Here is a 17,441-nt window from a genome sequence, read left to right as displayed (position 1 = left end):
AACATCATCCTGATACCAAAACCAGGTAAAGATATAACCAAAAAAGAAAACTACAGGCCTATATCCTTGATGAATATACATGCAAAAATCCTCACTAAAATACTAGCAAACAGAATACAGCAACACATACGTAAAATAATTCATCACGATCAAGTGGGATTCATCCCAGGGATTCAAGGTTGGTTCAACATACGCAAATCAATAAATGTGATACTCCATATTAATAAACTCAAACACAAGGACCATATGATCATCTCTATAGATGCTGAAAAAGCATTTGATAAAGTTCAGCACTCATTCATGACAAAGACCCTCTATAAGTTAGGTATAGAGGGAAAGTATCTCAACATAATTAAAGCCATATATGCCAAACCCACTGCCAATATCATCCTGAATGGGGAAAAGCTGAAAGCTTTTCCTTTAAGAACAGGCACTAGACAAGGATGCCCACTCTCACCACTCCTATTTAACATAGTGTTGGAATTACTAGCCAGAGCAATCAGAGAAGAGAAGGAAATAAAGGGCATCCAGATTGGAAAAGAGGAAGTCAAACTGTCCCTGTTTGCAGATGACATGATCCTATATATCGAACAGCCTAAAACCTCTACAAAAAAACTGCTGGAATTGATAAATGATTTCAGCACAGTAGCAGGATACAAAATCAACACACAAAAATCAGTAGCATTTCTTTTCTCCAATAGTGAACATGCAGAAGGAGAAATCAAGAAAGCCTGCCCATTTACAATAGCCACCAAAAAAATAAAATACTTAGGAATTGAGTTAACCAAGGAGGTGAAAAATCTCTATCATGAGAACTACAAACCACTGCTGAGAGAAATTAGAGAGGATACAAGAAGATGGAAAGATATCCCATGCTCTTGGATTGGAAGAATCAACATAGTGAAAATGTCCATACTACCCAAAGTGATATACAAATTCAATGCAATCCCCATCAAAATTCCAAAGACATTTTTCTCAGAAATGGAAAAAACTATCCAGACATTTATATGGAACAATAAAAGACCACGCATAGCCAAAGCAATGCTGAGCAAAAAAAATAAAGCTGGAGGCATAACACTACCTGACTTTAAGTTATACTACAAAGCTATAATAACCAAAACAGTATGGTACTGGCATAAAAACAGACACACTGACCAATGGAATAGAATAGAGAATCCAGAAATCAACCCACACACTTACTGTCAGCTGATCTTTGACAAAGGCACCAAGCCTATTCAGTTGCGAAGGGACTGCCTCTTCAGCAAATGGTGCTGGGATAACTGGATATCCATATGCAGGAGAATGAAACTAGATCCATACCTCTCACCGTATACTAAAATCAACTCAAAATGGATTAAGGATTTAAATATACACCCTGTAACAATAAAACTTCTTAAAGAAAACATAGGAGAAACACTTCAGGAAACAGGACTGGGCACAGACTTCATGAATACGACCCCAAAAGCACGGGCAACCAAAGGAAAAATAAACAAATGGGATTATATCAAACTAAAAAGCTTCTGCACAGCCAAAGAAACAATTAAAAGAGTTAAAAGACAACCAACAGAGTGGGAGAAAATATTTGCAAAATATACATCTGACAAAGGATTAATATCCAGAATATATAAGGAACTCAAACAACTTTACAAGAAGAAAACAAGCAACCCAATTAAAAAATGGGCAAAAGAGCTAAGTAGGCATTTCTCTAAGGAAGATATACAAATGGCTAACAGACATATGAAAAAATGCTCAACATCACTCAGCATCCGGGAAATGCAAATCAAAACCACATTGAGATACCATCTCACCCCAGTTAGGATGGCTAAAATCCAAAAGACTATGAACGATAAATGCTGGCGAGGCTGCGGAGAAAAAGGAACTCTCATGCATTGTTGGTGGGACTGCAAAATGGTGCAGCCTCTATGGAAAATGGTATGGAGGTTCCTCAAACAATTGCAGATAGATCTGCCATACGACCCAGCCATCCCACTGTTGGGAATATACCCAGAGGAATGGAAATCATCAAGTCGAAGGTATACCTGTTTCCCAATGTTTATCGCAGCACTCTTTACAATAGCCAAGAGTTGGAACCAGCCCAAATGCCCATCATCGGATGAGTGGATACGGAAAATGTGGTACATCTACACAATGGAATACTACTCAGCTATAAAAACGAATGAAATACTGCCATTTGCAACAACATGGATGGACCTTGAGAGAATTATATTAAGTGAAACAAGTCAGGCACAGAAAGAGAAATACCACATGTTCTCACTTATTGGTGGGAGCTAAAAATTAATATATAAATTCACACACACACACACACACACACACACACAAACCGGGGGGGGGGGGGAAGAAGATATAACAACCACAATTATTTGAAGTTGATACAACAAGCAAACAGAAAGGACATTGTTGGGGGGGAGGGAGAAGGGAGGGAGATTTTGGTGATGGGGAGCAATAATCAGCTACAATGTATATCGACAAAATAAAATTTAAAAAAAAATAAATTAAAAAAAATTATTAAAAAAAATAAATAAATAAAATAAAAAATAAAAAATAAAAAAAATAAAAAATAAAAAAAATAAAAACGAATGAAATACTGCCATTTGCAACAACATGGATGAACCTTGAGAGAATTATATTAAGTGAAACAAGTCAGGCACAGAAAGAGAAATACCACATGTTCTCACTTATTGGTGGGAGCTAAAAATTAGTATATAAATTCACACACACATACACACACACACAAAACCAGGGGGGGGGAGAAGATATAACAACCACAATTACTTGAAGTTGATACGACAAGCAAACAGAAAGGACATTGTTGGGGGGGATGGGGGGAGGGAGAAGGGAGGGAGGTTTTGGTGATGGGGAGCAATAATCAGCCACAATGTATATCGACAAAATAAAATTTAAAAAATAAAATAATTTAAAAATTTAAAAAATAAGAAAAGTCTCATCAGTAATGTAAACCTCTACGTTGAGCAAATAGAAAAAGTACAGCTAACTAAACCAAAAGCAAATATAAGTAGGAAATAACAAAGATTACAACAGAAATATATGAAATAGGGAATAAAAAAACAGTAGAGAAAATCAACAAAACCGAAAGCTGATTCATTAGACAGATCGATAAAATTTGCAAACCTTTATCTAAACTGACAAAGAAAAAAGAAGACCAAAATTACTAAAATAAGAAATAAAGTAGGAGCATTATTACATTGTCACTGTGACTTTTTATGGTGGTAAGATTTAGTTTCTTTCTCTCATTTGTATTTTTGTTCTACCAGTGGGTTTTGTTCTTTCTTTTGTATTTGTGGTAGTGATTATCATGTTTTGTATACCAGCTTCAGGACTTCCTTGAAGATTTCTTGTAGAGGTAGTCATATGGTGGTGAACTCCTGCAGCTTTTGTTTGTTGGGAAATACACTGTTTTCCCCTCATTTGTAAAGGATAGCCTTGCTGGGTACTGTATTAGCCGGCAGTATTTTCTTTCAGTATTTTGAATATATCATCCCATTTTCTTCTAGCCTGCAGAGTTTCTGTTGAGAGATCTGCTGTTAGTCTGATAGGGGCTCCCTTACAGGTGACTTATGCTTTTCTCTTGCTTCTTTCAAGATTCTTTCTTTGTCTTTGAGCTTTGCCAGTTTGACTTCAATGTATCCTGGAGAGGATCTTTTTTGGTTGAATCTGTTTGGTGATTGTTGAGCCTCCTGGAGCTGAAAGTCCTTGTCTTTCTCTATACCTGGGAAGTTTTCTGTTATAATTTCATTGAATAGGTTTTCCATGCCTTTTCCTTTCTCTTCCCCTCTGGAACACCCATGACTCAAATGTTTGTGCACTTAAGGTTGTCTGCTAGCTCTATTAGATTTGCTTCAATTTTTAAGATTCTGGGTTATTTTGAAAAGACTATCTTTGAGATGGGAAATTATTTCTTCTGCTTGTTCTAGCCTGCTACCTGAGCTATCAGTTGTGATTTTAATTTCATTGAATGAATCTTTCAGTTCCATCAGTTCTGCTACATTCTTTTTAAGGAATTGATCTCTTTATAAATTTCCTCCTTCATATCCTGGATTTTTTTTTTCTCATTTCATTATATTGTCTAACTGAGTCTTGTATATCAGTGAGTTTCCTTAAGATTGTGGCTGAAAATTCCTTTTCAGTCATTTCAAGGATTTCCTGCTCTACAGGGTCTGGTATTTGAGAATTACTGTATTCTTTTAGTGGTGTCATATTTTCTTGGGTTTTTGTATTTCTAGTATCTCTACATTGATGTCTACTCATCTGGTTGAGCAGTTGCTTCTTCTGTTACTCTGGAGTGGGCTTTGAGGAGAGAAATGTCCTCTTCTTTTTCCTGGTCTCCTCTGGTGACTCTCCTTATGTCAATGCAATCAAGTGTCCAGTGGGCCGCCTGCATGGTGGCTGTGGCTGGCACTGTGGTATGGAACCACTTTTTCAGCACTGGGGCAGTGGCAGGGGCTGTGATGGGCCACCCATTTGGAAGGGGTGTTTTCAGCATGCTCTCTTGACTTCTTCTGGGTGATGGGGGCTGCCCTCAGCTCCTTGCCTAGAATCCCAGGTGTGCTTTGCTTCTTGAGTGCTTCCAGGTGGAGGGAGATGAAGCCCTCAGCCCCTTGCCTAGGACCCTGGATGTGCTCTCTTGCCTGCTTCTAGGTGGGCCATTTTACTTTAATGAAATAATGTAGACATAGAGGGCCTGCATGCCATTTGTTTCTGCCTACTTTACTGCAAAAATGGCTGGCTTATTTATTGTCTAATTAATACTGTGAGATAATAAAGTAAGGGGAGGTAAGTTCAGCTTATTATATAAGTTTTTCCAGAAAGTAATACTACCTTTATCTAAGGTAGTCTCATTATTGTAAACACAGAGAGAACTATTCTGAGCACTACTTTAAAAAGGGTAAGGATGAATTTGTTAGAGGCATTCATTATGCTCTTGATGTTGTACACAATCTGGAAATTCAAACAGCTTTACAATTGTTTGAGAGGGGGGAGGCAGTAGAAGAAAGGAGATCGAAAAAATGTTCTTTAAGTGTAACAATTAGTATTGCTTTAGTGATTTTATTTTCCCACCAAATCAGTAAAACCCATCTTGACCACAATTTATCTTCCAAACATACTCAAGAAGAAACTTTAATGTCATAAACTTGGAATTTGTGTAGAATTTTGGAGTGATATTAAACAGCTTTGAATCTTGAGTCTAAATTTACTTACAAGTTAGTTGAGTATATGTAATGCATTGTAGTAGATGAATTAGTTTACAGAGGTTCCGTTCATCATTTTAAAAATGCATATCCTCATAAGTGCCTAAGCAAACTCACAAACAAACCTCTTTTGTTCATATCTTACCAGACATCTGTATGGTTTTTAAAATTTCTTTTAGGGGAAAACTTAAGAATATTCAACTTCATCTTTTCAAACTTAAGAAAATTCAGCTTCATTAGATTATTCTGAAAGTATACAGCTTTGCAGGTATCTTTCAGCATCTTAACTTTTCAAATAATTGTAAATGAATTTTTAGTAAGCTATCTTTTATTGTTAACTATATTCTTTATGCCTATAGGTGATTACCACATGTGTTCACCACTTTATTAATAATAATTAAATATTTTGTCCTCACTTTGGCAGCACATATACTAAAATTGGAATAATATTTAAATATTTGAAGGTGTATAGGGTGTTCCAGTTATGAAGCAAGGTGAGTTCAGTTTTACCTGCATCGTATAGTTCATTGAGCAGTGGGAGGCTGGTAAAGTAGGATTGGGCCAGATTTTAAAGGCCCTGTTGTCAGGGGGGAATTCTTGGAGGTTTTGTAGTAGAAGAGTGACATGATTTACTCATTTTTTGTAACTGCACTTGCAGTGTGGGGTAGATATAGTTGAAGAGAGCTTAGAGGCAGGGAGATTCGTTAGGAGGCTATTGCGAAGTTTAGGTGAAGATGAGAAGTGGAATGAGAACAATAGATGAATTTAAAGAATATTTAGGCACTAGAATTGGCAAGACCTGGTGGTTAACAGGAAGTGAACATCAGGAATGACTTCAGCCTTTCTACTTCAGTAGTCACAGACTGATGGACGATAAGGCATGGCCATTAACTCCAGGTTGCAGACAAGATTTAGAAAGGAAGATAATTAATTCCAGATCTTTTACAGATGTGGCAGCTCTGACCAAGCCCAGAAGTGCTTGCCTAAGATCACATAATCTATTCCTAGAGATGTTTCTCTGCTTTGCCCCAGATATGACTCCCCTCAGCCCACAGGGTACCAGAAGGAATAGTAAGCTGCTGAAGCCTCTCCAGGAGTCTCCTCCATTTTTCCCAAGATGCTGTTACACGTTATTATTTTCTTTTTATATAATAAAAAATCTGGGGAAATATTGCCATAGTAGTCATTCTCTATATGAATACTTTCATATTTTTAATTTAGATTTTCATATTTAGGTAACATACTAACAATAGCTACTGTTTATTGAGTACCTATTAATTTTGGAAAGTAGTAAAGAAGCCTTTATTTTTCCATAAAATGTTATTTTTTTATAGGGCTTACCTCTCCAACACTACTCTTCAAACACCCAAACTCTCCACTTGTGACTAGAGCCCATCTCCTCTCCTGCTCAAGGAACTCCAGCAGTTCTCCCCTTTGTCTCCTATATTGTCAGTTTTCCCCTTGCTACCTGATATTTCCTAACCATGTACAAACGTGTTATTTCTCCCATCTTTAAAAAGCCTTTCTTTTCTCTACTTTCCACACTAACACCTGCCTTATTCCTTTAGTCCCTTTTGCAACCAAATTCTTAGAGTTTTATATATCCATTCTTTACTTCCATTTTTAAAAATCCACTGTCATGCTTTTGGCCCCCCATGTCACTCCAACAAAGTTGTTTTTTTCAAAGCCCCAAGACCTTCATGTTGCCAAAATCCAGTGGTTACATTCTCAGTTCTCATCTTACTTGACCTTATCAGCAATATTTAACACAGTTGATCACTCCGTACTCCTGGAACACATTCTTTAACTATTAACTTCTTCCCTTCCTCACTGGCCATGCCTATTCAGTCTCTTTGTTTGTGTCCTCTTATCTCCTTGACATCTTTTGCAGCTTGTATCTTTTGGCATTTCTTCTTGGTTATCTTAAATTTAACATGTCTAGAAGCAAACTTCTGTCCCACACTCTACCACTAACCCTGCTCTTCCTTCAGTTTTACCCAGCTCAATTAAAGTCAACTCTATTCTTCTATTTGCTCAGACCAATAACCTAAAGTCTCTTCAACCTCTTCTCTTTTACACATTCTGTATTCTATTCATCAGCAAATTCTTTTGGTGTGTCATCAAAATTTATGATCTCTTACCATCTCACAGATATTACTTTGGTCCAAGCTACCATTATCTCTTGCCTGAATTACTGGAGTAGTTCATTAGCTTAACTGTCCACTCCTCATTGATACCATAGAGCCCTGTTTCTTCACTTTTATCAAGTTTTCTGTCATCTGCTCTGTGTGGTCTTTTCTGACCACCCTATTTAAGACTGAGAAATCACTCTTCCCCCACTTCTGTGCTCACTAGCCCCTTCTTGGGGGTGGGGAGCTGTGCATTTTAAGGGAAACTTTTCATTTATGACCTACTAGCATGCTCTAGAGGGTGAGAGAGAGGGGAAGAGGGGCCAAACTCACTCTTTTATAGTGGCACTAATCCTACCCATGAGGGCTTCTCCCTCATGGCCTAATCACCCCTCAAAGATCTTACCTCTTAATACTGTTGTAGTGTCAATTAAATTTCAACATGAATTTGAGGGGGACAAACATTCAAACCATGGCATCAACTATAATAAAAGGATAGGAAAATGTAGTATTTTCAAGTCAACAGTGATCTTGAAAAGTTTCTCTTAAAATGCACAGCTCCCCACCCCCAAGAAATTTTATTATTTAATAAAATTATATCTTATTTAAGATTTTCACTATGCTCATTTTATTTTTGTGTTCTATTCATTCGATTTACAACCATCTATGTTAATTAAAGGTAAGATTATCAGTCATTGGTTATAAACAGAAGATAACCCACTTGCATCCCTTCTATTTTAAGCCATTTTGAAAACAAAGGTATCGGATATAGAAATGAACAGTGATTAGGTGATTAATTCAAACACTTTCCCTATAAATAAGGTTGTCATATAAAATAGCCTGTTTTAATCCCTTTTGTTTCAACTGGAAAAATATATTCATTTCTATTAACCAAAAGTATTTTTACATGCATGAAGGTAGGAGAAGAATAGATTGCTTAGTTGTTGTGCCTACTGAGCTCTTCTGACAGCCATGTTTTTTTGTTTCAGTTTTAGTTTTGATTTTTTTGGCACTGGCCAGTACCAGATAGCCATGTTGTTTTCACTATTTATTCTTGGCAAATTTCAAGTTCTGAAGCATTAGTGATGTTTATTCAGGCTAAGACATGCTTGTGGCACTGCCAAACGCTGATATGTTCCTATTAGAATTTCAAAGGTTCCTAAAGGTTTTTTCATTCTTCTAACACTTTTCTTAACCATATTTCAGATATAAATTTAGATTTGGCCTATTGGTACTGTAAAATTTATCCTTTAGTAGTAAGAAAATACATTCCATCTTACACAGTAGTCTGTTGTTTTATGTTTTATACTGAAGTTTTCAAGTTTCAGTTGTAAGATACTTTCAGATAAATCTGCACAGATGGCATTATATTGCATATGAAATACGTCTATTTTATTGTAATGTTAAAACCCATTCATTTAGGGAATTATTTAAGAACTTGACTGTTTAAGTTTCTCATTTGAATACTGTAATTTAAATAACCATACTTCCCAGTTTGTCCAAGAAAGTCCTGGTTTATGCCTGTTTCTCTGGCATAATTATTAATAGCTCCCTCTTTCACTCTAAAACATGTCCCAAGTTGCAGAAGGAGAAATACTACATGTGCAAGCTAAAAAATTGATCTCATAAAAGTAGAGAGCAGAATAGTGGTTACTAGACATTGGTAAGGTGGCAAGGATAGGAAGAGGATGGTCAGTGGGTACAAAATTGCGGCTAATAGGAAGAATAAGTTCTAGTATTATATACAAAGGGAGACTACAGTTAGCAACAATTTATTCTATAATTTCAAATAGCCAGTAGAGAGGATTTTCAATGTTCCCAACACAAAGAAATGATCAATGTTTGGAGGTTATGGATATGCTCATTACCCTGAAATAATCATTGCACCTTATACGCATGTGCCCAGATATAATATGCCCATAAATATGTACAATTATTATGTGTCAATTAAGGAAAAATAAATTTAATAAAATGGAAAATAAAAGTGCCCCAAGTTGAAAAATACATTATTTGGACACTCTGGTTATAACAGTAGGATACTCACTTTCCCTGTCCATTTCACATGGGCTTTAACAACATGACAGAATCATGAAAAATACAGTTTTGTAATCAAATCTTAGCTGTAAAAGTACTTTTAAGTATGATATATTCAGATTTTTGTATTTTAAAACGTTTGTTATAATGTTGGCCAGTTGGCCAATGACCAGCATCTTTCTCTGTTTTTATAGTTACTTTTGATTATACACTCAGTTTCGACTTTTAAAACTTGAGCTGCATTAACTTATGCATGCTACAGATAGCTTCTATCAATTCTTCCAAGCTTCTCTTTTGAAGAACATTTGTATTCCTGCTATTTTCTCTGTAATTCTATTTCTGTTACATTTCCTAATGCATTTAACATTTAGAAATGGATAATTCATTAGTTATATGGAAGTTATTGTTTTATCTGTGGCAGGAATACAATCCATTGGTGTTTTATCAAACCAGTTTCATTTTGAAAGCTCATGTTACATACTCTAGGCCATGAAAGCAAATGTATAATATATTCACAATTCTTTCAAGGCTTGTTTTGATTTAACATCTATTTGTGCCGTGAGGTGATCATGTAATATAAATCTAATAATGTCTAAGAAGATTTTGGGGCTCTATAGCTTGCTTACTGTGTTATCTTAGGCTAATACTTAACCTCTCTGTGTTTCAGTCTTCTCATTTGTAAAATGGAAATAATGATACAACCTACACTTTTTGGGACTGTTGTGACAATTAAATGAGTTATTATATGTAAAATGCCTAGAACAACTCCTGGCACATGGTAAACACTCTATATAATTGCTATTACTGTTATTATCAGTGGAAGAATACATTCCATTTCTCTTTCTCAAACTTAATTTGAAACATGTCAATTGATAATATTAAAAGAAGTATCTATTTTTATTCATTATAAGGAATTATGCTGCTTTGTTAAACTACACAGGTTGTGGACCGGATACAGAAGGTGTGGCACCTGATAAGGAGAATGGGTTTATACAGAAATCTTATCTGCAAATAACTATGAAAGGACCTGTTGGTAGAAACCTCAGCTTCTAGCACTTCTCCCATTCATTTCAGTTTTCTTTTTTTGGATTGCCTTATGTATCTGTCCTTCACAGTCCAACTTACATGCTGCTTTTTTGAAATGTTTTTCTGTATTCACTTACCTCTCTTACTCCAGTTAAAAATAATCAGCTTCTCCTCCTCATGACCATAAAATTTTGTTAATGCCTTAATATAGCACTTATAATTAGCTAGATGATATAGATTGTGGCTTGGAGAATCTACTAGTACCCACTGATTATACCTCCTCTTACAAGCCCTAATGTTAGCTTGTTCGGTTTTTATTTCATTCCCTGTGGCTTGCTTTTATTTCTAACGTCCATTGTTGTAAGAAAGGAAATATAGTTTGGGACTGAAGTGTTGCTATCTACCAACTAAGAATTCATGATTAATTAGCACTGTAAATGTGACCTACTTGGGATTCTGCTACTGAAATAACATAAAGAATAACGAGACTATATTTGAGAAATGAAAATTGAAACCAATTTGTGGTGATTTACTGACTAAAATATTTAGGTCATGTAGGGATGAAAAATACATAAATGTTTTATATACTTTGAGAATTTTATTCTATCTATAAAGTTAATTTTTCATGTTTCAGTTGGTTTGATAATAGAATGTTTTAAAAGATCATTGCAACCAGGATGACATCAGAAAATAACAACGTGACATTTTGTGATAGCTACTTTAGAATGCACTTCCACTAGAGTAATAACGTACAAAAGTAGTTTGTATTCTTTTTAATAAGAGTTGCCTGTATCCCAGTTTTTTAAAAAAATTATTTTATGTCTGGCTCATAAGCTGTTTTACTGACGAATCTCTAATGGTTGACATGTTTTAAATTTTAAATTTGTTGTTAGCATTACCATGCGAAAGACTACATTGAGTACTGGCAGAGCAAATATGACCACTAAGCATTTCAATCCAATATTTATTGGGTAGATTTATTCAAACTGTATGAGTTTTTATGACTCCCTACTGACATTCTCTATGAATAATAAAAACCCAAATTCTAATAGCCAATCCAATTCTTTATGAAGATAGGTCAATATGATGTAAAAAGTACTGGCTTTCAAGTAAGACATAGCTGGTTTCAAATTAGGCCTTTAACACTAGGACTGTGTGACTTTGAGCTAGGCATGTAAGGTCTCTAAACTTTAGTTTACTCAGCTGTAAAGTAGGTTAGAAAATACAGCATAGGATTAAGTTAGCTAAATCATTTATGTATGTTATACTACATATTTGTTTGTGTTATAACTGTTAGAGAAGGAGATTAAAAAAGAAAAATTAGGTGACTCTCTGAAAGAAGCTTACTGCTGTTTTTTTTCTTGATCCAAAGCTTTACCTTCATTAAAACACAAACAGAATTTAATCTTTGAAGGCCCATGCCTGTCTGTGTAATCTACTAATTACTCACTGTTGTTACCTTCCCACCTTTTGGACACTCCCCTTAACTGGCAATAAATGCACTTTTCTGTCCATTTCAGTTTGTACTGTCATCACCACTGTTAAGTGGATGACTTATCTAATACCCTGGCTATATACTTCCTTGACCTCTACATGAATATTGACCTTCATTTCAGCTCTATTTCATTTAGCCACTCTAATTGTCACACCCTGTCTTGTTATCAGCTTAAATTCTGCCGCTGAAAGTACCATTGTACTTACAAATCACTGTTCTCCAATTGCAATCTCTAGTTTTCCATCTTGCTTGTACAACTGTTTCCACTTAATCTGTCATCTTATCAGAACCTCTAGTCCTTTTTCCCTTATCCTTTCTCCTAATCTATCAGCCTTTGTTCCCTTCCTATACAACCGAGACTCCAAGGTCCTTTGTTTCAACTATTCTCACTCCCATTTTGATTCTTGTGATCTCCAAAATATATCTTTCACATAAAGTATTTTATGGAACATTTATTAATCTTTCAAAACCTTAGTGTTCTTGTGGCTAATATGTGAACAATTACACCTATCTCATTGGATTATGGTAAGGATTAAACAAGTTAGTGCATATACAAACTGTTTAGCCTGCCCTTCAACCCATGTGAAGAAAAAGTGTGGAGAAAGGTAGCATGACTTTTAGAGATAGGCCATGTTGGCATCTACACTGCTGCATGCTGCTAGAGATGCTCACCAAAACAGGCAGATTCATATAATATATACACTTTGGGTCACCAACCTTTGGTGGGTCCTTAAGATTGTCAGATAGTCCAACTCTGATCAAGCACGTTTATGAATCTTTGAAAATTGCATACTTTTGCATATGAAATAACTAAAATTTACATTTAAATTTTAGAAATCTCCGAGAAGCAAGGAATAATGCTATGGCTGAAAAGGATCGAGCAGTGATGGCTGAAAAGGATGCTCTAGAAAAACATGATCAGCTCTTAGACAGGTAAGCATCCTGAAAATAGAAATGTTACAATGCTTCAGTTTTTATTTCTATTAGTTTTTCTTCTTAAAAAAAATATTTTTAATGGAAGTGTAATTTCATTTCAATAGAAGTTTAATTTACATGTATTATCTCTTAATTCATAATTATTACATATGTTGAAAACAAAACATGATGTAGAATAGTTCAGTTGCTCCACAGAATTCCCTTATACCCTTTCAGTCCATCTCAACCACTGCTCCTCAAGAGGCAACTACTTTCTGATTTTTATCACCCCAGTTTAGTTTTGCTCATTTTGGATTAAAAATGAATAGAATCATACAGTATACACTCTTTGTGTCTAGCTTCTTTCACTCCATTTTGTTGTATCGGTAGTTCATTCCTTATTGCGGGGTATGAATATACCACAGTTTATTATATTCACCTATCAATAGACATTTTGGTTGTTTCCAGTTTGTACCTATCATGAATAAAGCTGCTGTGAATAGTCTTCTACAAGAATGTTCTTATACAAGTTTCTTTTTGTGAGCATGTGTTTTTATTTCTCTTGGCTAAATACCTATAAGTAGAATTGCTAATCATAGAGTAAATAAATGTTTTACTTAAAAAGAACCTTCCAAACTTAACTCCAAAGTGGTTGTGCCATTGTACACTCCCAGTTCATTTCTTCAAAATCTGTGTCTTCTAATGTATGTGTATTGGAAGGAGGGCACAGGAGAGAATGATTTGTATTTACTTTATCAATAGACAAGGATATTTATTTTTAATTGTCTTGTTAAAAGGAAAATCACTGATGAGCATTTAGGTAAATATCATTATCTCTTTAAATATCCTAAATTTTCAATGATTTGAGTACATTCAGAGTAAACAGAGTGGCTACCTTTGTTTAAAACTTTTTATTTTGGAATAACTTCAGACAGAAAAGTTGCTAAAATAGTACACAAAGTTTCCATATACTTTTCACATGCTGCTAAACTTTTGAAATTAAGCTCAATCGGTCTTTTAATTGTTAAATGAAGACTACAGTTTAATTTGTGATTTGAGCAATACATAACACTAAAGTTTGAGGCATATCTTTATATAATTTATCTATTGTCAAAATCTTTTAGAATAGCACAAATTGTTATACTTCTGAATTCTCATCTACTTTATAAACTTGGGACATGGAGAAATTTTAATAAATGTAATATGGAAGATGTCTTTCCTATAATGTGGCAATATGTCTAATTCTAAAGATTGTGATATAATTGAGATACCATCTAACCCCAGTTTGGATGGCTAAAATCCAAAAGACTCTGAACGATAAATGCTGGCGAGGTTGCGGAGAAAAAGGAACTCTCATACATTGTTGGTGGGACTGCAAAATGGTGCAGCCTCTATGGAAAATGGTATGGAGGGTCCTCAAACAATTGCAGATAGATCTACCATACGACCCAGCTATCCCACTGTTGGGAATATACCCAGAGGAATGGAAATCATCAAGTCGAAGGTATACCTGTTCCCCAATGTTCATCGCAGCACTCTTTACAATAGCCAAGAGTTGGAACCAGCCCAAATGTCCATCATCAGATGAGTGGATACGGAAAATGTGGTACATCTACACAATGGAATACTACTCAGCTATAAAAACGAATGAAATACTGCCATTTGCAACAACATGGATGGACCTTGAGAGAATTATATTAAGTGAAACAAGTCAGGCACAGAAAGAGAAATACCACATGTTCTCATTTATTGGTGGGAGCTAAAAATTAATATATAAATTCATACACACACACACACACACACACACAAAACTGGGGCAGGGGAAGAAATAACAACCACAATTACTTGAAGTTGATACGACAAGCAAACAGAAAGGACATTGTTGGGGTGGGGAGGGAGAAGGGAGGGAGGTTTTGGTGATGGGGAGCAATAATCAGCCACAATGTATATAGACAAAATAAAATATAAAAAAAATAAATTAAAAAAAATAAAGATTGTGGTATAAAATCAATTTATAAATCAGCTATTTTTATTGGAGTTCTGTTAAAGCCTTTCTTATTTTTTATCTTTTATTATGTATAACCCTTCCATTTATAAATCTGCATGATGTCCACTGGAGATTTATTTGACTTTTATTGTTGTTTTTGAATGTGTATTTTTAGGGTTGTATATGTTAGGGATGGCTCTAGAATAAAATTTATGGGCAAACTAACAAGGTTTAGAAGAAAACATAAGATTTTACTTAGTGAACCAGAACTTATATTCAGACAGAATTTCATAACTTGCTAGCTTTTGCATGTTTTTGTAAATTTGGAGAGAATAGGAAATCTGATCATAAAATTGGCCAATTTATATTTATAATAAGATCTGCAGTGTTCTTACATTCTGACACCTAAATCCTTATCCTACTTATCCATATGTTAGCAGCTGGTATTTATCCTCAAGGCCATGAGATACTTTGGTATCTAAAAGTATCTTCTGAATCATTGAGGATTTAATCACGTCTTACACATAATAAGTACTACAGAAATATTTGCTATGATTACTATTATGTATTACTGTGGAATAATTTGCTTAATATAGTATGTTACTAAGGTTTACTAACTGAATTTTTGTTCAAGTTGATAATATCTTTCCAATGCATTTTCCAATAGAATATTGGTAAACTGAAACAGCTCATTTTCAAACTGCCAGATGAGAGGAAGTTTATTTATTAATTCCTTAAAGTGATAAGACCTTGCTTATTCAGAGCCTAATTTTCAGCCAACCTTAAATATTTATGATAGTTTTAAAATCAAGACAAATAAGGAAAAAATGAAAGTGTTTCTAGCCACACTAGAAATAACCTTTGAGCAGCAAATAGTGTTAGTGCTCAGGACTTTAAAGGACATATAGAACCACAGATTTATGACCAAGTGAATGAGAATACTATCAGGGAATCTAAAACTCAAAATGAGCTTGGGCTTTAACAAAATTCTTAAAACAGGTAAAGGTACTTATCTGTTTTTTGAGCTGTAATATCAAAAGTGAAGAAGAACCCTCCCCCGCACTTAGGGTTGCAATATTGATAAATGACATAAAAAATTAGGAATCTAGATGTTCCCTCAATCTGATCTTTCTTAATGTATCAATTCAATGTTATTCGTATTAAAAGATTCAACAGACTTAGTGAAACTTGACAAACTGACTCTAAAATTTTTTTTCAGAATTGCTATGGCTATTCTGGTGGCTATTCTTGTACCTTTACTCTTTATATGAATTTTTGTAGTTGTATGTTTCACATTATGCCTTTTATCCATCCAAAGTTCAATTTTGGGGTAGTGTTGGTAGAGAACAAATTTTATTTTATTATTTTTTTTTCGATGATGAAAATGTCAGTTTCCTTAACTTAAACTGTACATTTAATGTGATCCAAATAAAAATACCAGCAAATTGGGGGGGGGGGGGTTGTTTGTTTGTTTGTTTGTTTAAACCAAACAAGGAAGGTTTGTGGTCCCTACAGAAAAATTAAATAAGTGAGTTTCTGAATTAAAAAAATAAATTGTGTCAGGTCACTGGAGTAGTCAGGTAGGGGAAAAAAGAAACTTGGAATCCATACCTATACTTACACCAGGATAAATTGCAAATAGATCAGAGATTTAAATGTAAAACCACTAAAATACTAGAGAAACCAAATGGAGAATATTTTCATAATCTGGGGTTGTAAAAGAGTTTTGGAATTCAGAAGTTGTAAAAGTAAGAATTGATAAACTTGACTGCCTACAAATGAAAAATGTTGATGTCATTGCTACCATAAGGAAAGTCAGAACACAAATGCAATTTGGGGAAAAAAATACTTGTAACTCCTGTCACAGTCATGTGACTAATTCTCTCATAAGAAGACTCTCCTCCAAATCAATAATAAATGCAAATTGCATTCACATTAAAACTATATCAACTTTCCAGCAAAAACCAGAAGGTTGATAATACAGTGTTTGCATGGATGTGAGAAAACAGGAAATCTCATACATTGTTTTTGGGATTTTAAATCGGTGGAACCTCTATGGAGAGTAATTTAGTGACACTTATCAAAAGCACAAATGCACATTTCCTTTGACCCAGTAATTTCACTTCTAGTGCATTATTCTACGAATGTATTTCCTAGATGCAAAATGCCATGTATACCAACTTACTCATTATAGCATAGTTGACATCTAGGCAGTAGTTGCAAGAGTTACAGTTCATTGATATAGTTGTAGAATACAGTTATAGAATACAACAGTGTAATGTTCTCACTTATTGGAGGGAGCTAAAAATTAATATATAAATTCACACACACACATACACACACACACACACAAACCGGGGGGGGGGGGGAGAAGATATAACAACCACAATTATTTGAAGTTGATAGGACAAGCAAACAGAAAGGACATTGTTGGGGGGGAGGGGGGGAGGGAGAAGGGAGGGAGGTTTTGGTGATGGGGAGCAATAATCAGCCACAATGTATATCGACATAATAAAATTTAAAAAAAAAAAAAGAAATAAAAAAAAAAAAAAAAGAATACAACAGTGTAGCTGTACAAAAGGAATTAAGTAGCTGTTTATATCCTATTGAGGAAAAATCTTCAAGAT

At 34.8% G+C, this 17,441-nt stretch overlaps 1 protein-coding gene across 7 annotated transcripts in view; it reads left to right on the top strand.

The window, feature by feature from the left end:
- Positions 1-17,441, top strand: part of PIBF1 (progesterone immunomodulatory binding factor 1) — a 242,338-nt gene that overhangs the window by 75,447 nt on the left and 149,450 nt on the right. For all 7 annotated transcript variants that reach the window (XM_063102846.1, XM_063102848.1, XM_063102847.1 and 4 more), the window contains exon 10: positions 12,747-12,845. In XM_063102846.1, coding sequence (XP_062958916.1) covers positions 12,747-12,845 — 99 coding nt within the window. The remainder of the gene's footprint in view (positions 1-12,746; positions 12,846-17,441) is intronic.

Source organism: Cynocephalus volans, chromosome 7, assembly GCF_027409185.1.
Source record: "Cynocephalus volans isolate mCynVol1 chromosome 7, mCynVol1.pri, whole genome shotgun sequence".
NCBI lineage: Eukaryota > Metazoa > Chordata > Mammalia > Dermoptera > Cynocephalidae > Cynocephalus > Cynocephalus volans.
This window is presented reverse-complemented; position numbering and strand designations above follow the sequence as displayed.